Source organism: Poecilia latipinna, unplaced genomic scaffold (assembly GCF_001443285.1).
Source record: "Poecilia latipinna isolate Pla-1442-1.1 unplaced genomic scaffold, P_latipinna-1.0 Scaffold164, whole genome shotgun sequence".
Taxonomy (NCBI): domain Eukaryota; kingdom Metazoa; phylum Chordata; class Actinopteri; order Cyprinodontiformes; family Poeciliidae; genus Poecilia; species Poecilia latipinna.
The window spans coordinates 257,203-277,621 of NW_015112780.1; the positions used below are offsets into that span (position 1 = coordinate 257,203).

Genomic DNA, 20,419 nt, shown 5'->3' on the forward strand with positions numbered 1-20,419 from the left:
AATTTAAAATGTTGGGGCCTTGCCCAGTTTTTTTTTTAATTTTAAAAAAAAAAAAAAAAAAAAAAAAAAAAAAACGTACAAAAAAAGATCCTGCCGTGTATTTTCAGATGACGGTTTATGCGGTGCTTTAAAAGGTGCCTCACCAAGATCTGTCTGGAGCGGTTCTTGATTTCCTTGTTGCTGTGCGTTCAGTCCGGCATGATGAACTGCTATGCGTTGAAAATAAACTGCACAACTTTGAACTGAGTTAATTTAAGAGTATCAGAGTAAACAGGACTGCAAATTAATACACACCGCACTTTATTTGGAACAACAACAACAAAAAACCACCTGAAAACAATAAGTCACTTTTCCTTCCACTTGACAAAAGTTTCAAGGTTAATAAATAATTTTACTGCACACTGTCAACGTAACGGCAAAGCAAAACAGGATGTTTTTGGACGACACTTCTGATCCGGTTCTTTCCGTCAGTGAAAGCTCACACCTCTCCATCAGAAGGTGCATCATGTACCTTAACACAATCCCATACACCTGCGCGGCGCTCCAGTTGCTGCCTTTCTATCACTGAGTGACAGGACATGTCTGAAGCAGAACAAAATCAATCCATCATCTTGCAGTGCTGCGACATGGTGATACCCTCTCTTCCATTCGAAAGATGTCTATCTTCAAAAACTTTCTCAGATGAAACTTTTTTTCTATTTCTTTTTTACCAGTAAGTGGCCACAGGGCACATTTTGAATTATCCACTTGAGAGAAAAAAAGAACATGAATTCTCATCCAACAAATTTAGCCCTAGAATCCCCTGAAATGTATTCTGAAATTATTGTTTTCTGGGGAATCGTCGATCACGGTGCACCTGGCGTAATCTGTTTTATGTGCGTCTGTGATGCAATTTCTATGCAAAAGTACCGTTTTTTTCTTCTTTCTTTTTTTATGGATTACAACATAAGACGTCAACACTGCTTACGGTAAAAGTGTAAACCTTCTGAGACTTATGGATCATTTTATTTGGCTGCATGAAAAAATTAGGGAGGTTGTTAGCATTAGAGAAGGATTTCTCATCAAACCATTTTAAAAACCTAAGCACCCGAAAGATTACGGGTTCCATTTAAAAACCCATATAACAAAACACTTATAGAGGCACTTTAATGTATCTGGTTGGAGTAAAATTAAAATGAGCAGGAGTGATGTATGGTGCAGATCTAGTTTCTTAGGACAAAAGTATTTGTCGGAGTGAAAAGAATTCACAGATCTCTTCTGTTTTGATTCCCCCCCCCCCCCACACACACACACACACACACACACTTCACATGCTTAATGTCCCAAATATACAAATATAGACAAATATAGCCTACATAAATCCTAAAGTACAGTTTTCAACAAATTATTTATTAATGAAAGAGCAACAAAAAAAAGGGGTCATCAAAACCCACCCCACGTCTACTTTCTGCCATTATGAGTGTGCAACATGCCAACGAGCCTCTCGTGTCAATGTGTAGGAATTTTGGCCGACTCTTCTTTGCAGATCTGAATTTAATTTAGTTCCATCGAGAGTTTCTGATCTTGAACGGCCTCCCAAAGGTTACCCCGTACAATTTCAATCTGATTCAAATCCTTAACCTTCATTTTGGCTATTTTTAGCCATCCAGAGGTGGACTTGCTTGTGTCAGCGTTGGCTCATTAGCTTTTTCTTTTTTTTTTTCTTTTTTTTCCAGAACACCCAATTTAAAGATCACAAACTGATGGTCAGTCTTCGGGATTTTGTTCTGGAGAGCCAAGCTTAAAGTTTCGAAGGCTAAATGCTATTTATACCACAGTAGTTGTGAGAGTGTGATGGTTTGAGACTGTGTTCTTTTTTTGGTCAAAAGTGGCTGTGGTTTGAAACGTGCATTGACTTCGGTTATTTGGCTAATTGTTATATTAAGTGTAGCATAAAAGGAAAGCCAGAAGAAAACTGTAAGGGGTGAATACTTTTTTTTTTACAGTGCTAGATTCCCTCTACTTTAGACTGATTTACTTGGTAGCAGAAGTAAAAAATCACGCTTAAAAAAAAACCGAGAGGTAAAAGCTGCACTATTTCATTGCAACCCAGCAGTAAAGTAAACTAAAGAAATGCTCATATAGAGCATTCCTGGGAACATTTCTTTCCCTGAGGCTGTAACCCAAAAGTTTATATTTGACACAATGAAACAATGGATCATTTAACAAGATGGCTGGCTCTAAGCAGTAGAAATCTCCCTCAAATTTATATCCTGAGTTTACTTTTACACTCAACCTACAGTGGGATGTAGACATCTGGGCTTAAATACATCTCCCCCTGGTATTTACAGTTAGTGAACAACATGCAGCAAACACCTTTCCTTCGGCGGAGGTAATGAAGCAGGAGAAGTGGAAAAATTGCAGAGGCGCACTTTCCAGTTGACACTCTGAGCCAGATTTGACCATTAACCTATGATCCGGACAGACCCGGGATTTTTTTTTTTTTTCCTCTTTTTTCAACCCCGTCCTTCCGAAGCCCCGAGGCTCATCCGCAAACCAGCCAACAGCTGTTGCCCTGCGGGGCCTTGAACGCACCATTTTTCACGAGGGCAAGACTGTCCGGATAAGAGGTTTCTGCATCAGTTCACCACGGAAGCGAAGGGGAAAAAAAAAAAAAGGTGCTGCGCTTGGCAAGTTTGGCCTAAAATAACTGACATTGGGGTAGGTTGAGAGCTGTGACACAGCTGTTTTGGAGGACAACTCAACTTGTGTACGTGAAGCTGAAGCCAACTTAATTTCACTGTCGGCTAAGTTTCGGTCAAAGCCTATTAGGATCCATGTAGGATGACCAGCCAACTATCTTAATGAGCTGAAGGAAAATGTTTGCTTTCGACCAGCAGCTGGGTCCAAGAAAGATGGGAAACGATAAAATTATTAGCAGTGAGGTAGGTGAGCAACACTGAAATTATGACACCAAACTGTTATTGGAGCTGATGTGCATTTAAAAAATTCAATAGAGAAATAAGTGTTGACCCTTTGGGAGTCTTTTAAATTAGACTGGGTGGACTACTTTGTGATTAAAAGCTTTGACAAAAGAAATAAAAAATAAAATAAATATCTTGCTTTTTTTTATGAGGTTACAGTGACGCCTAGTGGATGAAATGTATCATGACAGGAAAACCTGTCCAGTTCCTTCACACAGATCACTGCTGCTTTGATAAAAACACAGAGTCTGATGAAAGAAAACAAAAATCTAATAAAAGTGTTATAGTGCAACGTATGGCAGTATGAAAGCTTACTTTTCATTAAATATTTATACACAACTGTTGAAGAGAACAAAATGAAAACATTCGGAGTATTTATATGCTACTGATGTAGCTGGCTGGATCAATACAAAGCACACTCCTATGGATTATGTGACAGAAAGAATAAGGTAAACAAGTATAGTAAAAAAATAAATGTGATCTGCAGTGATTTATTTATTTATTTTTTTTCCTCTGTGGCCTGTTAGGGACAAAAATAGCTTAACCCGTTTTCTTTTTCCAGTTAGGGAATAGTTATAACATAAAACCTGAATTAATTTTAGGAAGAAGAACTGGGGGGCTTGAGTTTTAATTTATTGTAAATTTTATCTGACCCACAGAGGTTCAGAATACCTTTGTAACACTATTAAAATTGGGAGAAATATTCCATAGGAAGCTGCTTCTCAACCACACGATTTTCGTCGCTTCCAGGGTAAGTATTAAAGTAAGCATTACTTGTGGTACTTGTATGTGTGTTTCTAATCCTGTTTTTAATCTGAGAAAAGCCACAGGAAAAAAAAAAAAAACATCCCAACTTGTCTTTTCAGTTCATGCGTTTAAAAAGCATTTGAGCAGTTTGTTCTGGACACGAATTCACGCCTATACGACGAGCGCGTGTAAACTCGTGAGCAGAACTGACAGTGGCTTGAGCAAACGGGTTAATGTCTGACCTATTAGGAGGCTGAGAGGAGGCGAACAGGACGGGAAGGCGGCGAGAAGCTCCGACACACCGAGGCTTGCGTCTCGCACGTAGAGGTTGTAGTCTGCAGCGCCTTGCTTGCTGCAGAGCTCCTGCAGTCTCCTCCTCTGGGCGCTGTCTGACGTATGTTCCACCAGCGCTCGCAGGAATGCCTTCACACAGACACACAAAACAGATGCGGTTTCACCCAAAGAAAGCTGCTCTGCGCCTTCGTCAGCCTCGGCAGACGTTGCTTCCGCATTTTATCCCCACTGAAGGTTTCATCCACAGAAGCAAACGAAGGCACGTTTAACGGCGAAGACCTTGATTCTAACCTCGTCGTGCGAGACAGTTTAATAAATGTGCTGCTGCTTCAGCCGCTATAAAAATTTTTTTTAAAAAATCATTAAACTTGGAGATGGTTTCGCTGGCCATTTTATCGTGAGGTAAGCTTTTAATACTCAAACAAATTCATCAGAGCCTATTATTGCAATCAGATATTGAGCTCTATTCCCTGAAGTCTTAAGTTTTCAATTTAAATGGCATTTAATTGACAATTACAATACAACGCTTGGGAAAACAAATTCGTAGGCTGTGTTTTCAATTAAAATACTTAAAAAAACATTAATTGAAAGCACTAAAAACCTAATTTAAAAGTAATTACACAACTTCCTTCAATAGCTATGAATTAATCTAAAATGATAACCAAGTTGTGGAAAGACATTAATTATGCATAGGTGGCTTGAATAATTTCACACAGCCGTGTACATATGCATAGCATAGATTAGAAGCATGTTTTCATCTAGTTCTGAATAATTATCTTCAACAACAACTAGGAAAACATGACTTTTAAATAAAAATCTAGAAAAATATAAATTTTCATGACAAAAAAAAAAAACCCCAAAAAAACAAAAGCAGACTCCTGTTTTTCTGTTTGTGAATCTGGAGATGCCAAGGTAATAATCTCTCGGTAAATCGTAGAGTTTTTAGTTACAATAGTTTTAATAAACAATAAAACCATATGGCTTTAATACATGTTGAGCTGAATTGAGCTCAACATTATACTGGATGTGTAAAACATCTTGAACATTTCTGCTTTTTTGTTTTTAATGCAGTATCAAAATCTCACAGAAAAAGAAAATATTAGTTATGAAACTGTCATCTACTCACTAAAAAGATACATTTGTTTTAGGCTCATTAATCAGATCTGTAGATATGGGCAAGTTTAGGTGAACAGCATTTTTTTTTTTTGTCTTTCCTGTAATCTCCTGACCTCACAAGGATCAACACACATGTGCGATATTTAAAAACTGTTAAGTTTTCTTAATGTTCAACCATACTGACACACTGCTGTTTGATATCCCAGTATAAATAGCTTCATATTAAAACTGCAATGTAATGTGTCACATGCAGTGAGCGATTTTCAAGACAAAATATTCCTCAAATTGATCAAGTTAACAAACTTGTTGTATCTACTAACTTATAAATAATGAACTACTGATGCTCTCCAAAATATATTTTAAAAAAATCTAGTGAAATGATACATCCACGAGAAAAACAAATATGAATTCAATCTTTAAAAAAAATAGGAAAAAAGAAAGACAATGACTACAAGAAGGTGTTTTTAAGATTTCCAAAAGAAACTTGTGCAGAGCACATTCCCGACCAGAGCTCAGACATGTTTTTTTTTTTTTTTTTTTTCACAGCTCAGTACTGCTACAACTTGACATTTTCACACTCTACATGGGGTTTTAATTCTACACCGCCACAGGCGACCAGAAAAGTTTGATGAATATTTCAACTTCGGTCCCAGACTGAGTAAATTCAGCCTCAACTAAACTTATCAAAGGAAACTTTGAACCCCAGCATTCCTTTCAGGAACTAGAGTTTAACAAAGACAGTCTGATCTCCAGTAGACTTGCTCAGTCACAAAAATGATAAGGAGCTATATTTTAATCATATCTGCATTGTGCAATTAATTGCATGTACAGTTCGAGTGAAGTATTTTTTCCCTTTCTCGGACTTTGACAAGAACTTTAAAAGTTTGCCAGTTCTTGGAGGGTGATCTGTAATCCCCTAAAAAGGAAGAACCAGAAGAATGTTTCAGCAGGAAGTTCTTTGCCTTTAGCATCAGCGCAGCACATCGCACAGACCAGAAAAAGCCCTCACTGGATTAAATCATAAATAATGACTTGGGTTGGCTTATTAGGGTCCCAACTCAGGGGCTTCCTCGTTCAAGCGGCGCATTTGAAGTCAATTAAGTCACAACGATGCGACAAATTTGGCTGTCTAAATTCGAAGACGCCTCCAAATGCGTTCTTCTTCTTCTTTTCCCCGGATTGAAACAACGATTAAGGTGGATCCTTTTCAGCCCACCCTATCCAAAGATTTGTTGCTGGGCGAAGGGGAAGAACACTTGCATCTTTTTCATTAACATCTATAACAAGCACACCCCTTTCTATTTTTATTTTTTTACTACTCTTGTTCCTTTTGCCTCAACTTACGTGGACTAAATGAGAATCATTTAAGTGGCTGCTGAAATAGCTTTGTTTTTTTTGTCATAACTAAGCTAAAGAGGGTGGAAGTGGCTGCAGAGCAACCTTGGAACATGCAGTACCTTCTTAGGAACGCTCCTGATCTCCAGGCACCAAGTGAGCAGGAACAGCAGTGAAACATTTTCAGGAATGTGTGGTGGCACCTGAGCACCTACAGGAGGGAAGAAAAGAAAATCCAAGAATGTAAAACTACACTTTGTAAAGAGGATTTATTATGAAAAACACACAGAATGACGTTCAATTTGTTACAACGTGTTTATGTAAGACTCTGGTTGTTTAAACAAAACAGAAAAAAAAACTATTCTGATCTTACCTTTTTTCTTTGTATTGTCTTTTAGAGAGATCTGAACGCGATGGTTCTTCTGGTCCTGAAGGCCGAGTCTGTGGAGCAGGTGGTCCACCTCTTCGGCCACATTTGGGCAAAACACGTCAAAAGAATCTCCAGGGTGATAGGTCATGGATGGGAAAGCCTAGCGATGATATAAAAAAGTAAGAACCTATGTTATATAATGTTGTCGTAATACCCCACAGCAGTTTCCCCACTTATTTGGTAAAAAAAAAAAAAAAAAAAAAAATTAAACGTCTTAGAACAAATTAATTTGTGGTACCATAATCTAACAGAAAAATGTAGACACCTCAAGCCATTTGTTTAGCAGGGAAACCCCCACTGAATACCATCATATATTTATGTAAACCATTTTGTAAGAAAATGTCTGCAAGAGTCCTGGAACTGTGACAAACAAGGCTGGGCAAGGACACAATTTTATCTTGAAAGAAAACCACAGTAAAGAGGATGGCAAGGGAGGAAAAGAAATATTCCCAAAGCAGAAAGAGAACTGAAGTTAAAAACAAGCTTTCTAATAACCCTCTCTTATTTAGGAAGCATGCCACAAAAAAAAAAAAAAAAACTTCCTCATTTTTCTTACCATCGTGTACACAAATGCGCGTAGTTAATGAATCCCTGTCTGAGGTGATGCTAAAATTACGTTTTTCAGCTCTTCATTCTCCAGGTGAGTGTGAGGAAAAGCACCTCATGCTCATTGCTGAGCATCGCAAACTCTTTGAAATAACAGGACGTTTTAAATGCAACTGTGGCCACCTCTAACAGAACATTATTGTTGATACTTATGTCATAGGAAAATCTAGGATATCCCTAATTATTGCAGTGATTTTTTTTGTGTGTGTAATACTGTAGATGAAGAGTTTTAATACATCCTGAAAAACAAATATACTTAAATATAGTACACAAAATATACAGAATCGACCTTCTTATATAAACCATCTTCTTATATATAACCATCCTAAAAACTTGTGGGTTGAACTTAAGAAAAGACAGCATAAGAGATGGCCAAGTATGATCTGGAATGATGAGAGACGGTTCATTTATTCAATATGTGTACTCAAATCAAAGTTTGGATTTTTCCACTGTTTTCTGTGTGAGACTATGTGAATGCACCAAAAAAAGTTATTTATTTTTAGACTTTTTAAAACACCTTTGCGAGGGGAATCAATAAGTAAAGAGGTAACTATATAGTATATTGCGACGCTTACAGAAATATCCAGTTCCAGCAGAAGAGCTGTCTTCACCGAGTCTCCTTTACTCAGCTGAACTGCCTTAGAGATGGGCACTTCGTAACGAGCCTCCTTGCTCAAACGTTCAGCAGCCTGAAAAAAGAAAACATTTATGGGGTGAAGGGATAAGTATAGCAGATGTGTTTTCCTTTTCCGTCTTGAAAATTCATCACCTGCTCCGCAGTGTCTGCTTCCTGTAAAGTAACATCTAAGTATGCCGGAGGTAGCGCAGGAACATTCAGAGAGGACTCAGACAGTGGCGGTACGGAGCTTGTCAGTGAGGCTGCCAAGGAAACCTGGGGGATTCCTTCACTACAGGCTTGTGTGTTTGGTGCTGATGTATAGACAGTTGATGCCGGAGGTGGCCTGACATCAGAAATGGCCAAAGAAGGTGAATATTTAGAGTCTGGCTCACAGATCTGTTTATCTGCGATGCTCAAGAGGTTCAACTGGACGTCCGGTAAGGATGACTCAGGAATTTCTTTGGCAGAATCTTCCTTAAGTTGGACATTTCTGTCGGAAGCCATCTTTGTTAAAGCGTCTTTAATGGAATTCCACAGTCCTTTGAGCCAAGGGTCAATAACCAGCTCCAGCCTTTAGACACAACAAAATCGGCGAGATTATAAAACAGCAGCAGGACAGAGAGGAGAGAAATGATGAAAGTTGGATGTCCGCTTACCCTACGCCGTCGTCTGCGTACCCCGTCGGGTAGAACTGTCTGGCTCCGAGTTCCCGAAGACGACGTTCAATCGTCTTCCCGCAGTTGCAGAAATTTGCGTAATTTGTATCTCCTAAAGCTGAGATAAACAGAGAACAGCTGATGAGCGACTGAACAGAGGTTACATCTGCTTTATAAATCATGACAAAGCAGCTTTCGTATTTTTGATGGATAAACTACACAAGGAATTCCTTAACACCCCTTGTGTAAGAAATTACCTAAAAGTGCGTATAAAAGGTGTTCATAATGGTCAGGGGAGAGGGTCCTTTTTTTGATGCGCTTCACAAACTGTAGGGCATTGTCGGGAGGCTCCCCATCTCCAGTGGTAGACACGACAAAGACTACCGGGGCACACTCCTTCTCCAAGTTATACTAGAAGCAAACATACTCCAAACTAGTTATCAGCATTTCTGCAAAGCATTCAGGCGATTTAGGGGAATCCTTATCTTGTTCCGAATGGTTTCTTAGTGTGCAGGAACTCATGCAGTGCAAAAGTAATTCTGTTATACTGACAGATACCTTGTCGTCTTGGTTCAGGCAGCAGAGATCAGCAACCAGGCCGTGCTCCTCGGCCTCCTCGGCGATGCCCTCAGCTATGGACTGAGCCTGACCCTTCTGAGAGCCGTACAGCACAACAAAACGAGGCTTCACCTCAAGAGGCATGCTAGGAAAGCCAGAAAAAAAAGAGGGCTTTTTTTTTGTATTAGTATAAATATACTCTAATCTTTTTTTTCCCCCACTCAGAGTTACTGTCACCACATTGTTACAGTAGTCTCAGCTGCCGCCTAGTTTGGCAGCACAAAATGCTTATAAATGTGTAACTGACAAGTGTGGCATGCATTTGCATTCTGCATTTACTTTGTGCAACCAGATGTCCTCAAACGTTCCCTGATTAGTAAAGAGTCCACTTGTTTATCATTTTGTCTCAGCATAAATCAATGAGTCGTATGAAGGCTCGACAAAGTATTAAGGCAGTAATTTATGGTAACCCACAGCATAAGCAGTATTTTAAAATGTGTAGTTTAATGCCCGAGAGAAAAGCAGACACAACCTTGCAATGAGTGTCGCTAAACAAAACAGTTGTTGATGGATGTAACAGATCAAATCTGATTGTCCACTCGGAGTAGGAGTGTGTAACAGATGTATCCTCTTACCAACATACTTGGACAAAAAACAGACAGATGGCCACAATAACACCTTCCAAGTTGGGTAAAACCTGACCGGAATCATATCAACAGCACACCGGAAATTACGTCCAACTTTCACGTTGACAGCTGTATTCATAACAGCACACGTGGGAGCGAAATGTGTAGATTTTGTCACTTATAAACAAAGTAAAAGCAGCCACTGTCGAAACTAAAAAATATAGCGAGTTCAGAAAGTAAAGCACATTTATCTGAACTCCGGGTCAACTCTTGCTGTAAACATTTGCTTCCGTTCGTGCAAATGAAATACTATTTTACGGCACCGCATAAGTTAAACAATATAGCTAACAATAGAGCTAACAGACATTTATTCTGCAGAGCGGCTCTTACCTTTTTAGAATGGCTTTACAAATTCACCTCGTCAACACATTTCCATTTACTTAATTTTTCTGAATTCACGCGAGATCAGAGCGCCTGCTGAGATTGAGCGTGATCGGAATAAACCACGTTGCAAAAAAAACACTTTTTGCTAATGTTTTTCTCAACGGTTGTCATGCCAATGTTGTAAATATTTTTTTTTTATCAAGCATAATAGTTCATTATTTTAGACAGAAGAGTGAACTGTACCTTTATTAGAATATTTTTGAGCATTTAGTAAGGCACATTTCTGAGTATTTGGTTCCGCCCTCCCCGCCCGTGGAGCCTTCCAGAAGTCGCCGGCAGAACCGTGCGGCTTGCAGTCTAGCAACACTCCAGAACAACATCTTTGAAACTCACTTTTCTAAGTACTGAGCGCACATAGCGACTCTTAAATCATCACTCAACATGTCCACGTTGGGCACATTGGCATTTGATGAATATGGCAGACCTTTTATCATCATTAAAGACCAAGACAAGAAGACTCGGCTAACGGGAATTGACGCATTGAAGGTACAATGGGCTAGCTAGCAAAAAATTAGCATTATGGTGAAGTAGAAGTGAATTTGATGTTTTCTTATTATTTGAGCTAAGTACGAGAGAGAAACTTAAACGCTTGCATTAAATGCATAGGTATGTCCTGGAAGTCCAGCTGATTTGCATTAGTATCGTAACATCACTTGAAAGATTTGTAAGCTGTCATGCTAACATGGAGGCCCATGTGCTCCTCTGTAAGGCATTGAGCCAGGGGGTGTTGCTTCACAGAGCTCTACCCACAATAGTCAGTGGTGATGTGCATCACCTCTATAACAAAGCCATCTTAGGTGACAAATTCTTAAGTGATAAAAGAGAAGATGAAATTATTGGCTAATTTCAAATATTGCGTTTTTTTATAGTCTCACATCATGGCAGCCAAAGCAGTCGCTTCAACGCTGAAAACATCTTTGGGGCCTAACGGTATGCAAGAACTATACACTATGCTGTCATTTCGGCTCGTTTCGAGTGGCTTTTATTTCAAACCTCTACTTTCTATATACTGTTAAATGTATTAACATTCCTCTTTAACAATTATTAATTAGGTCTGGACAAAATGATGGTTGACAAGGATGGAGAGGTGACCGTCACTAACGATGGAGCCACTATTCTCAGCATGATGGATGTGGACCATCAGATTGCCAAGCTTATGGTGGAGCTGTCCAAGTCCCAAGATGATGAGATTGGTGATGGAACCACTGGAGTTGTTGGTATGTGATCTGGCACAGATGTGATGGTGCTTCTAAATCCATTCTGCTACAATTATTAATTTACAAAATAGTCCTGTACTCAAATAAAAACTGTTGATATCAGGTAGGACTGCTACTAACAGCTTTTTTGGGGAGTAATCCAATTAATGTTTCAATTAATTAATACATTAATGTAAAGATATTGTTCAAGAATCGAACATGGGACCTTAGCCTCTAATTTTAGATGGTAGATTTTAAGTTAGACATTTTTATTTTTGTGTCAGTGCTGGCTGGAGCGCTGCTCGAGCAGGCCGAGCAGCTGCTGGACCGAGGGATCCACCCCATCAGGATCTCTGATGGGTACGACCAGGCTGCACGCATCGCTATAGAGACACTAGACAAAATGGCAGAAACTTTTCCCTGTGATCCCAACAACACTGAACCTCTCATCCAGACTGCCATGACAACACTGGGATCAAAAGTGTAAGTTGTAAGGTTTTTGGGTTCACAGTAACATTTGTGGGAGATCTTTTTATTTCCCAACTTCACATAATCAAGCCTGTTGGTTATATTGAATTTTTTTTTTTTGGGGGGGTGTTCCTTGTTTTCTAGAATTAACCGGTGCCACAGACAGATGGCAGAGATCGCAGTGAATGCCATCCTCACTGTGGCTGACATGGAAAGGAAGGATGTAGACTTCGAGCTCATCAAGGTGGAAGGGAAAGTAGGAGGAAAGCTGGAGGACACACAGCTCATCAAGGGTGTGATAGTTGACAAAGAGTTCAGCCACCCTCAGATGCCCAAGGTATAATCTCACAATAATATCGTGAGAGGATTCCTGTCTTTTTTTGTTAATCATCTTTTTATTATCTGCTTCTAATTTCCCTCCAGCAAGATGAAAAATAAATTTGGAATTTATTTTTTCAGATTAAGAATAAATTAACAGGATGTAGATCAATTTGATTACCTACATCTCATTTAGCTGTATTATAACGATTCAAATGTCTTCTTCTTTTTTAAAAGGCTCTAAATGATGCTAAAATCGCTATCTTGACCTGCCCGTTTGAGCCTCCGAAGCCCAAGACCAAGCATAAGTTGGATGTGACTTCAGTTGAGGACTACAAAGCCCTGCAGAAGTATGAAAAAGAAAAGTTTGAAGAGATGATCCAGCAGGTGAACGCCCCAAATTTACTGTCCTGCTTTAGATTGTTGCGAGAGCTGATTGTCGTAACGATTTAAATCTTTGATTAACTCACTTGGTGTAAACAATGTATGTGTGTGTTTATTTCAGGTTAAAAGCACTGGTGCTAACTTGGCCATCTGCCAGTGGGGCTTTGATGACGAGGCGAACCACCTTCTGCTGCAAAACGAGCTGCCTGCTGTGCGCTGGATCGGTGGGCCAGAGATTGAAGTAAGAAATGGTTAAAATGCGCTGAAGACCTTAAAATCAAACTTTTCTGAACTCTTTCCACCTTGATCATTCCATTAAATCGAGTATATTACTTATTAATTACTCGGTATGTTTTATGTTTTTGGTGCAGTTGATAGCGATAGCCACAGGGGGGCGGATTGTGCCGAGGTTCTGTGAGCTGACGCCAGAGAAGCTGGGCACCGCCGGCTTAGTGAAGGAAATCTCCTTTGGCACAACCAAGGACCACATGCTGGTGATCACAGAGTGCAAAAACACCAGGGCTGTAACCATTTTCATCCGCGGTGGCAACAAAATGGTGAGCACCTACCATCCCTCGCCCTGTAAACTACGTATTTACCTTGGTGCATGTTGGTTTTAATCCACTCTTTTCCTGTTTGATAATAGATCATCGAGGAAGCCAAGCGTGCGCTCCATGATGCTCTGTGTGTAATTCGCAATTTGGTCAGAGACAACCGTGTTGTTTATGGCGGCGGAGCGTCAGAGATTGCATGTGCTCTCGCTGTGAACCAGGCGGCGGATAATGTACGACTTTAGACACCTGATGTAAAAATCTTGATGTTGACACTTGGACCTTTTTGTACTTACATCGGTTTTCTTCAACAGTGCCCATCATTGGAACAGTATGCCATGAGGTCGTTTGCTGATGCTCTAGAGGTCATCCCAATGGCATTGGCCGAGAACAGCGGACTCAGCCCCATCCAGACTATGACTGAGGTCAGAGCCAGACAAGTAAAGGACAACAACCCTTTCCTCGGCATCGACTGCTTGCACAAAAACACCAATGGTAAGGCATTTGTGCTTTGTTCTCTGATCTGGATAATTGATACAAAAAATATATATATATCTTTTTTTCTCTTCTTTGTCTACCAACATAAATTTATTGAGAAAACCTTTAAGCCCTCACTTAGCTTAATTGGCTTTGTTTCGTCCTGCGCAGACATGAAGCAGCAACATGTAATTGAGACCTTGATTGGCAAGAAGCAGCAGATCTTTTTGGCTACCCAGGTGGTTAAGATGGTCCTAAAGATAGATGACATCCGAAACCAAGGAGAGAGCGAAGACTGAAGCTCCCCGACTGAAGGAAAGCAGCTCGAGTGTGAGGGGGTTAAATGAGTGAGCTGTTTCAGAGGTCTTTGGCACTTCCTCGAGCTCCATGTCCACGTCGCACTGCATACTGCTGTTTATCATTTGATACAACATGTCCAAGCTTTATTCGTTACAAAGTCGCCAATAAAACATTTGACTGATGAAATTTCCATGTGCTTCACTTTTATTGACATTCGATTATTGCTCATTGGGTACATTTACGTGTTCAGATATAAATATTAAAAATCTCATCATTTCATTGAGTATATTTTGTTGCTGTGTTCATAGTGTTTCTGTACTGCATTCAGTCTGTTTTTGGCATACAATCATGATTTATTGGTTACATTTTTTTTTTTTTTCAGAAGAAATTATGCTTTCATCCAGACATTAAAAAAATACACGTGTATGATGTAATATCAACCCCAAAGTTACATAACCCACCAATCAATATTCATATTAATCTGATTGTGTTTTAAGGCACTATTTTCAGCTTAAGTTTAAATTTAAGCTTTGATTTACTTCACATGTTTAGATGTATTTATTGAGCCAGTTGAGCATATCCTTTCTGGCCTCCTCAATTTGGGGTTTGTCAGCTGGGTTGATGTCCTCTCTCTTGCGGTGGACAAAGCCATGGGTCTGTCCAGGAAATATTTTCAACTGGAAGTCTACTGTGCATTTCCCTTTCAGGTTTGCTTCCAGGGCACTGACCTAATGAGTGAAAGAACAAGTTTGTTTAAGCACACAGTGTCTTGCTACAGTATGCGTGCAATACCTCAGAACTTTTTTGCATTTTGTCACATTGAAGTCTTAAACGTTAAGTGTTTCAGTAGAATTTTAGGAGATAAGGCAACACAAAGCAGCACATTATTTTGAAGGGTACTTCATAAATCTTTTCCAAGGGAGATCAGATTGCAGATATACAAAACAAATGCACAAATAAAACTCATTTCATTTAACTTATTGGCGTTCCTCCTTCACTGCAATTTTTATACTTCATTCATTAATGGATGGTATGTCGGAAAGAGGCTATGGGGGGCATATGCAAAGGTAATGCTGTATTTTTCCAAAAACTAAAAATCGCACATATCAGGTTGATCTATTATATAAAACTTTAATATGCACTGAATCTTATGGTTACAAAGTGAGAAAATGTTCAAGGAATATCACAGTTTTGGAACGGGTCTATAGGAACACTCCAAAGTTAATTAAAAGCATTCTAAATGAAAGCATGAATTAAGCAGAAGTCAGAAACGGAACACACTCACCTGATCCAGAGGGATGACATTATCGTTTTCTGCAAAGATGAACAGTGTCGGGCTCTTCAGCGAATACCTATCCTCTCTTTCACGAACTATTCCTGCAGAGTTAACACGTAAACCCCATTCTCAGTCCAACTTAAATAAACAATACTATGTATTCTGCTGGTTAAACGACGTACCATAAACAGACACCCCGGCTTTGATTTCAGGATATAACAAGGCCAAGTAATGTGTTGCCACTCCTCCCCAGCAAAAGCCCACTGTTCCGATGCGCTTGGCTCCACACTGCTCCTTCAGGTATTTCAGCACAACGTCGACCTCTCTGAGAAGGAAATAACTTTAAGACTCATGCGTGATGTTAAAGATTCAAGACAAGCACTGCCCAATAAGAGTCCGCCTAGATAAGCTGAACTGAAAGCGCACTCACTTGTTGATGTCAGTTGGTTTTTTATCCTTAAGCCACTCCTGAAATGTGGACCAGTCTTTGGTTGGACTCCAAGGTTCCTTCCCGACAAAGAAGTCGGGACAAACAGCACTGCACAGGAGAAAAAGCGGAAAGTGACCATCGGGGCAAATAGTATAACGATCCTGATGCATTTTTCAGTTAACATAGAGAAGCAACGTTTCAACACACGTGTATCCATTGGCAGCCAGCATGTCAGCCATATATCTGGTGTTGGGAAGCTCCCATCCGAAGATGTCTTGGATGACAATCACAGCCTTGTCCGATGCGGCAGAGGGTTTCACTACGTATGCCTTGATGTGCTCGATCTGGACCTCCTGGCCCAGCCCTCCGTAATCAGACCGATCACCAATATCACAGGGGCATGGCTTGGCCTCATTTGCCATCTAATAACACACACAGACGCGGCATGATGAAGACTGGAAGTGTCTCTGTCTGTCAGAACAAATATTTGCAGGTAAAGAGGGCATGTTGTGTGACCACGGGTTAATTTGGGAAAATAACATGCATTTTTAATATGGGCTGAAAGGGGCCATAATCCAAAGATGCCATTTAAAAGTACTAATATTAGTGATGATGAAAGAAAGTATATATATATATATATATAATAAATAATAATAATAGTATTAGGTGTATTATGGAATCATTTATTGGATATGTAACTGAAGAATTCAATTGGGAAATTATTCATGTTTAGCTTAACTTTGATTTAAAATCATGTACAGTTATTTCACCTGCTAATGAATTATTATCCAGTCCAGCTCTGCAGCACATCATGATATTATTATCTGTCAGCCTTACCTATCAAAGTCTGTGAATAACAGTGCTATTAACAAGGTTCAGCAGGTGATTAGCCAATAGGGTGTATTTATGGAGGTAATGCAGTTTAAATTGTTTCAGAAAAGTTCACCTATGGTACATTATAATTACTAGGTCCTGAAGTTTTTTTTTTCTTTTTTAAACTGATTTTAACATTATAACACATTCATACTTCAATTATGTGTATTATATAAATTATTAATTTCATTAAATAATTAGAGATTTAACATTTTATTTATTTATGTACTCCTTTAAAGTTTCATTCAAAGTTTGGCATAAATGAAGTTTTAATTATTAACTGACCCGTGACACTTTGGGGTCTCCCCTAGTTGAATTCCTTTTTAAATTTGAAATTCAGTTTTAAAGATCAGGAATTATTTATTTATTTTATTTTTTTAAAATAATTGTAACTCCACGACCTCTGTGATCTTTAAAAAAGAATAAGTAACTTGGTTTTATCGAGTTATCTGCTGAACTCAGAAGAAGTCAGTCGCCACTCCTCTCATCAATCAACATCTGAAAAGCATGTTTTCAGACATGCTTTTCAGTGATTTGCTTAGTCACAGAGGTGACTAAGCAAATCTTTTGTCCGACCACAGTTGGACATTTCATAACTGGATTTGTTCCTAATGAAAACAGTGGCAGGCTGAATAACGTATTAAATGACCTAATGAATATGTTGGTGTAATTAAGGTGAAAAGTGAATGACTTGTGGAACAAGATGTCACAGCATTTGATGGAATAGCGCTAACCTTGTTCCAATTAGTCTTCTTATCCTAATGCTCTTTATGTGAATCACGTAAAGATGGAAAAGAAATAAATATTTTGTAAATTTTACAAGCTACTGCAGATAAACAGGGTTTGATTGTGGAAAGGCAAAGAAGAGATGCTGGATGACTGAGGAAAGTAAGAGAGAAAATAGAGACCAAAGGAGCAGTTCCCATAGCAAAAAAAATACATTCTGCTAGATCATTTTTTGTAGCTACATATTTATCATTCTCCTATGTGAATTTTTAAAAGTATAATCTCATCAGTTAGGAGTTTAAACATCGTGATGAAAATGCATTGCGTATTTTGTTCACGTTTAGGTTTTTACGGTAAAAAAAAAAAAAAAAAAAAAAAAAAAAAAAAGGAAAGAAAAGCAGTTTGAGTACTATGCTTCCGTAAACTGTCTGGTCTGGCAACGACTACGGTCATTATCGAAGTCACTTAATACCAATGCACATAAGAAATCTGTGATTTAAGCCTTTGAAATCTTAATTTATGCCACCACGGTAGAATGATTAAAGCTCAAGTTTTGTAACAAAGTTGCTCACTTAGGATCATTATGGTAAAAGTCTCTATGTTACGCAACAGAGTGACGAAGCATTTTGCAAGAAAACCTCAAAACGATTTTTATGGCTAATAAATAGCTTATTTTCCAAAAATGTGAGAATTATGCAGATTATGCAGATTTTTAAGCATTCCGTTAGCTTTTTCCAAGTCAGCTTGCACTGATTTAGACACATACCGTATTGTCCTGGGGCTCTCCAAAGTATAGTAATGGCTAATGTGAGGAAAAGGAGAGGCTTGCAGACTCTGAGACACAATGAATGGGCTACTAGAATAAATAACTGGTCACGTGACAAACATCTACCTGCCAAGACTTTCTTGTGGTTGGTTTCAAAATAAAAGCACTTTTCTTTTCTTCATACTACAAAATAAATTTCATGCTGTTGTAATGTAAGAAAGTTTGGTGTTTGTCAAATGTTTGCTTTGCAGAAACTGAAAGGGGAAAATTTAGATTAACAACATGAAATTTAATCTGAAGATCAATGATCAATTTTGCCCAGTTTATTCAGAAAGGAGCACTGTCACAGCAAACAAAAGCAGTTAAGGATAAAATTAACTTCTAAAGAGCCTTTAACCGATTCTGTTGTTATCATGTGGAAATCATATTTTACATTAAGTGATATTTCTGTATCTCAAATCTTCTTAGTCTTCTCAATAAAATTAATTAGTTCTCTTATATTAAAAAAAGTCGTCCGTTTTCATTGAACAATGAGATAGTTTTGCAAAGTTTAAAGACAGTGTGGTGAGCTTGAATAAAAAGATTGGTATTTTATTCATTAATTTTTTTAAGCCCACTTGTTCTTGCAGAGTCTAACTTTATCAAAGTTCAATCACTATCTCAAACTTTCTAAAATAAAATAAAACAGGTTTTGTGCAGAATCTGCTATTTTACTTAGAGTAAAACATGTTCAGGGTTCCATTTTAGTTGCACGGTGACACTGAAACTATTAGAATAAAGCAATTTCTTTTAAAGGGCACTAAATGACAGGCACTGACATCTGTATTGTTTTAATCCTCACTGGTAGCAGGTCTGCCTTGCACCAGCTGCTAATAGTTGGTGGGAAGTCACACTGGACAGGTTGCCAGTTCATCACAGAGGCAGAAAGGAACAGACAACCATGCACACACTTGAACCTGAGAAGAACTGAAAATAATCCAGTTAAGCTGACATACATGTTTTTGTCTTTGAAACGAAGGCGGATTAAAGAAATATCCCTTGACAGGATTTGAACGCAGGACCTCTTTGGTAGACAGTACCGAAAAGGAACAGGAATGGGAATTCCTCCTTTACTATGTCGATAAACATGTTTTTTGGTCATAAAAGTTTTAAAGTTGCATGTTTTAGAAGTCTCGAAAAATGATCACAGGACCAAGATTATGTCAGCAACGTCTAATGTCACAGTAAAGCATTTGACTTGTGCAAAGTTTTGTTCCCAGTGAAATGCATTGATTGCATTATTAAAGGGAGCTAATAACTCACTTCATTGCACTCCACATGTAATAACGGTCCTAAAACGAACAAATCTTTTAATGCAAGCTGCCTAATATCAGACCTACAATTTGTGTGAATTTTAAAATCCTATCTTAAGAAATTATTCATTTAAATTTTATTACATTTTTATGAGAAACTTGACATGAATTAATGACACTATAGCCAACTCTTCTTTTGTTCTACGTAACATACAGACATTGTTACTGTACAATGTTCATCAGTATTTTGCTACTTCCACAGCCAACTTTTCTTCCTCTGTGCCCATTTTTCTGATGCAAAAGAAACCAGCTGCCATACATCTAACGGCGTCATGTTTCCAGTTTGCAGCTCAGTGTAACCTATATAACGTCTTACATATTGGCGCCGTGGCTTAGTTGGTTAAAGCGCCTGTCTAGTAAACAGGAGATCCTGGGTTCGAATCCCAGCGGTGCCTTTTAAGAATAAGTGATCCTGTAATTATTAATGTCAAAACAATTAATTTATAAACAGATTACACGCGACTATCCTCGATAAAAACAATCAAATGTCATTAAAGTCTCATCCACTTAGATTAGCTCATTGCTGATTTCTATTAGAAATAAGATATATGTTTTTATATATTTTATGCGGTTGAAAGAAAGATTGAAAAGATCCAAGAAATGTGGTTTCATGTAGTACAAAATTATTTGAAAAAAATCTGCGCATAAAATTTTAAAAGGTTAAAAATTAATAGATAGAGATGCAAACAAAAACAAAGATCCAGATGTAATATAATTTTTGCATCTCCGTTAACTGAGCCTGGAGCTACAGCGATAAGACTTCACCTTTTATCTGTTCGGGACAAAACGGAAGACGCCCAGGTTTTAGCTTCACGAAACTTGTACAAGTGTCCTCCAGTAGGTGGGGCTATTACCTGAAATTGGACACCTTTCTAGAAGCATCATTTGAGAGAAACCTAGCAAAAATT

At 38.5% G+C, this 20,419-nt stretch overlaps 3 protein-coding genes and 1 non-coding gene across 5 annotated transcripts in view; 2 read left to right on the top strand and 2 right to left on the bottom strand.

Annotated features, from left to right (window-relative positions):
* mtrr (5-methyltetrahydrofolate-homocysteine methyltransferase reductase) overlaps positions 1-10,531 on the bottom strand; it is a 42,622-nt gene extending 32,091 nt beyond the window's left edge. Inside the window, exons 1-9 of one of the 2 annotated variants that reach the window (XM_015029809.1) lie at positions 9,960-10,276; positions 9,325-9,469; positions 9,024-9,177; positions 8,767-8,884; positions 8,261-8,681; positions 8,067-8,180; positions 6,829-6,985; positions 6,578-6,666; positions 3,953-4,133 (exon numbers count right to left, since the gene is read on the bottom strand). In XM_015029809.1, coding sequence (XP_014885295.1) covers positions 3,953-4,133; positions 6,578-6,666; positions 6,829-6,985; positions 8,067-8,180; positions 8,261-8,681; positions 8,767-8,884; positions 9,024-9,177; positions 9,325-9,468 — 1,378 coding nt within the window. In that variant the 5' untranslated portion in view covers position 9,469; positions 9,960-10,276. Of the gene's footprint in view, positions 1-3,952; positions 4,134-6,577; positions 6,667-6,828; positions 6,986-8,066; positions 8,181-8,260; positions 8,682-8,766; positions 8,885-9,023; positions 9,178-9,324; positions 9,470-9,959; positions 10,277-10,340 lie in introns of those variants that run through there. The other variant, XM_015029808.1, reaches the window with a different exon arrangement.
* Positions 10,532-10,666: 135 nt separating this feature from the next.
* cct5 (chaperonin containing TCP1, subunit 5 (epsilon)) lies at positions 10,667-14,278 on the top strand. Its single transcript, XM_015029810.1, has 11 exons — positions 10,667-10,880; positions 11,264-11,324; positions 11,447-11,611; positions 11,875-12,073; positions 12,203-12,395; positions 12,614-12,763; positions 12,882-13,001; positions 13,132-13,317; positions 13,407-13,544; positions 13,626-13,806; positions 13,960-14,278. The coding sequence occupies exons 1-11, from the start codon at positions 10,776-10,778 to the stop codon at positions 14,085-14,087; spliced, it is 1,626 nt and encodes a 541-aa protein (XP_014885296.1). The 5' UTR covers positions 10,667-10,775; the 3' UTR covers positions 14,088-14,278.
* Positions 14,279-14,362: 84 nt separating this feature from the next.
* Positions 14,363-18,266, bottom strand: cmbl (carboxymethylenebutenolidase homolog (Pseudomonas)). Its single transcript, XM_015029811.1, has 6 exons — positions 18,160-18,266; positions 16,002-16,216; positions 15,795-15,902; positions 15,547-15,689; positions 15,374-15,465; positions 14,363-14,816 (listed from the first exon to the last, which is right to left on the bottom strand). Exons 2-6 carry the CDS (start codon positions 16,214-16,216, stop codon positions 14,637-14,639), a joined length of 738 nt encoding a protein of 245 aa, XP_014885297.1. The 5' UTR covers positions 18,160-18,266; the 3' UTR covers positions 14,363-14,636.
* Positions 18,267-19,832: 1,566 nt separating this feature from the next.
* Positions 19,833-19,906, top strand: trnat-agu (transfer RNA threonine (anticodon AGU)). The gene has a single exon. It is a non-coding gene; the product is annotated as a tRNA-Thr (tRNA).
* Positions 19,907-20,419: the final 513 nt, after the last annotated feature.

Excerpts from the sequence above, each read along its gene's own strand:
- cct5 (XM_015029810.1), top strand. The coding sequence starts at position 10,776 with ATGTCCACGTTGGGCACATTGGCATTTGATGAATATGGCAGACCTTTT. Across the intron at positions 11,325-11,446 it reads AACATCTTTGGGGCCTAACG|GTCTGGACAAAATGATGGTT; the intron begins GTATGCAAGAAC and ends ATTATTAATTAG. Across the intron at positions 12,396-12,613 it reads GCCACCCTCAGATGCCCAAG|GCTCTAAATGATGCTAAAAT; the intron begins GTATAATCTCAC and ends CTTTTTTAAAAG.
- cmbl (XM_015029811.1), bottom strand. The coding sequence starts at position 16,216 with ATGGCAAATGAGGCCAAGCCATGCCCCTGTGATATTGGTGATCGGTCT. Across the intron at positions 15,466-15,546 it reads AGCCGGGGTGTCTGTTTATG|GAATAGTTCGTGAAAGAGAG; the intron begins GTACGTCGTTTA and ends TTAACTCTGCAG. Across the intron at positions 14,817-15,373 it reads ATGTCATCCCTCTGGATCAG|GTCAGTGCCCTGGAAGCAAA; the intron begins GTGAGTGTGTTC and ends TTCACTCATTAG.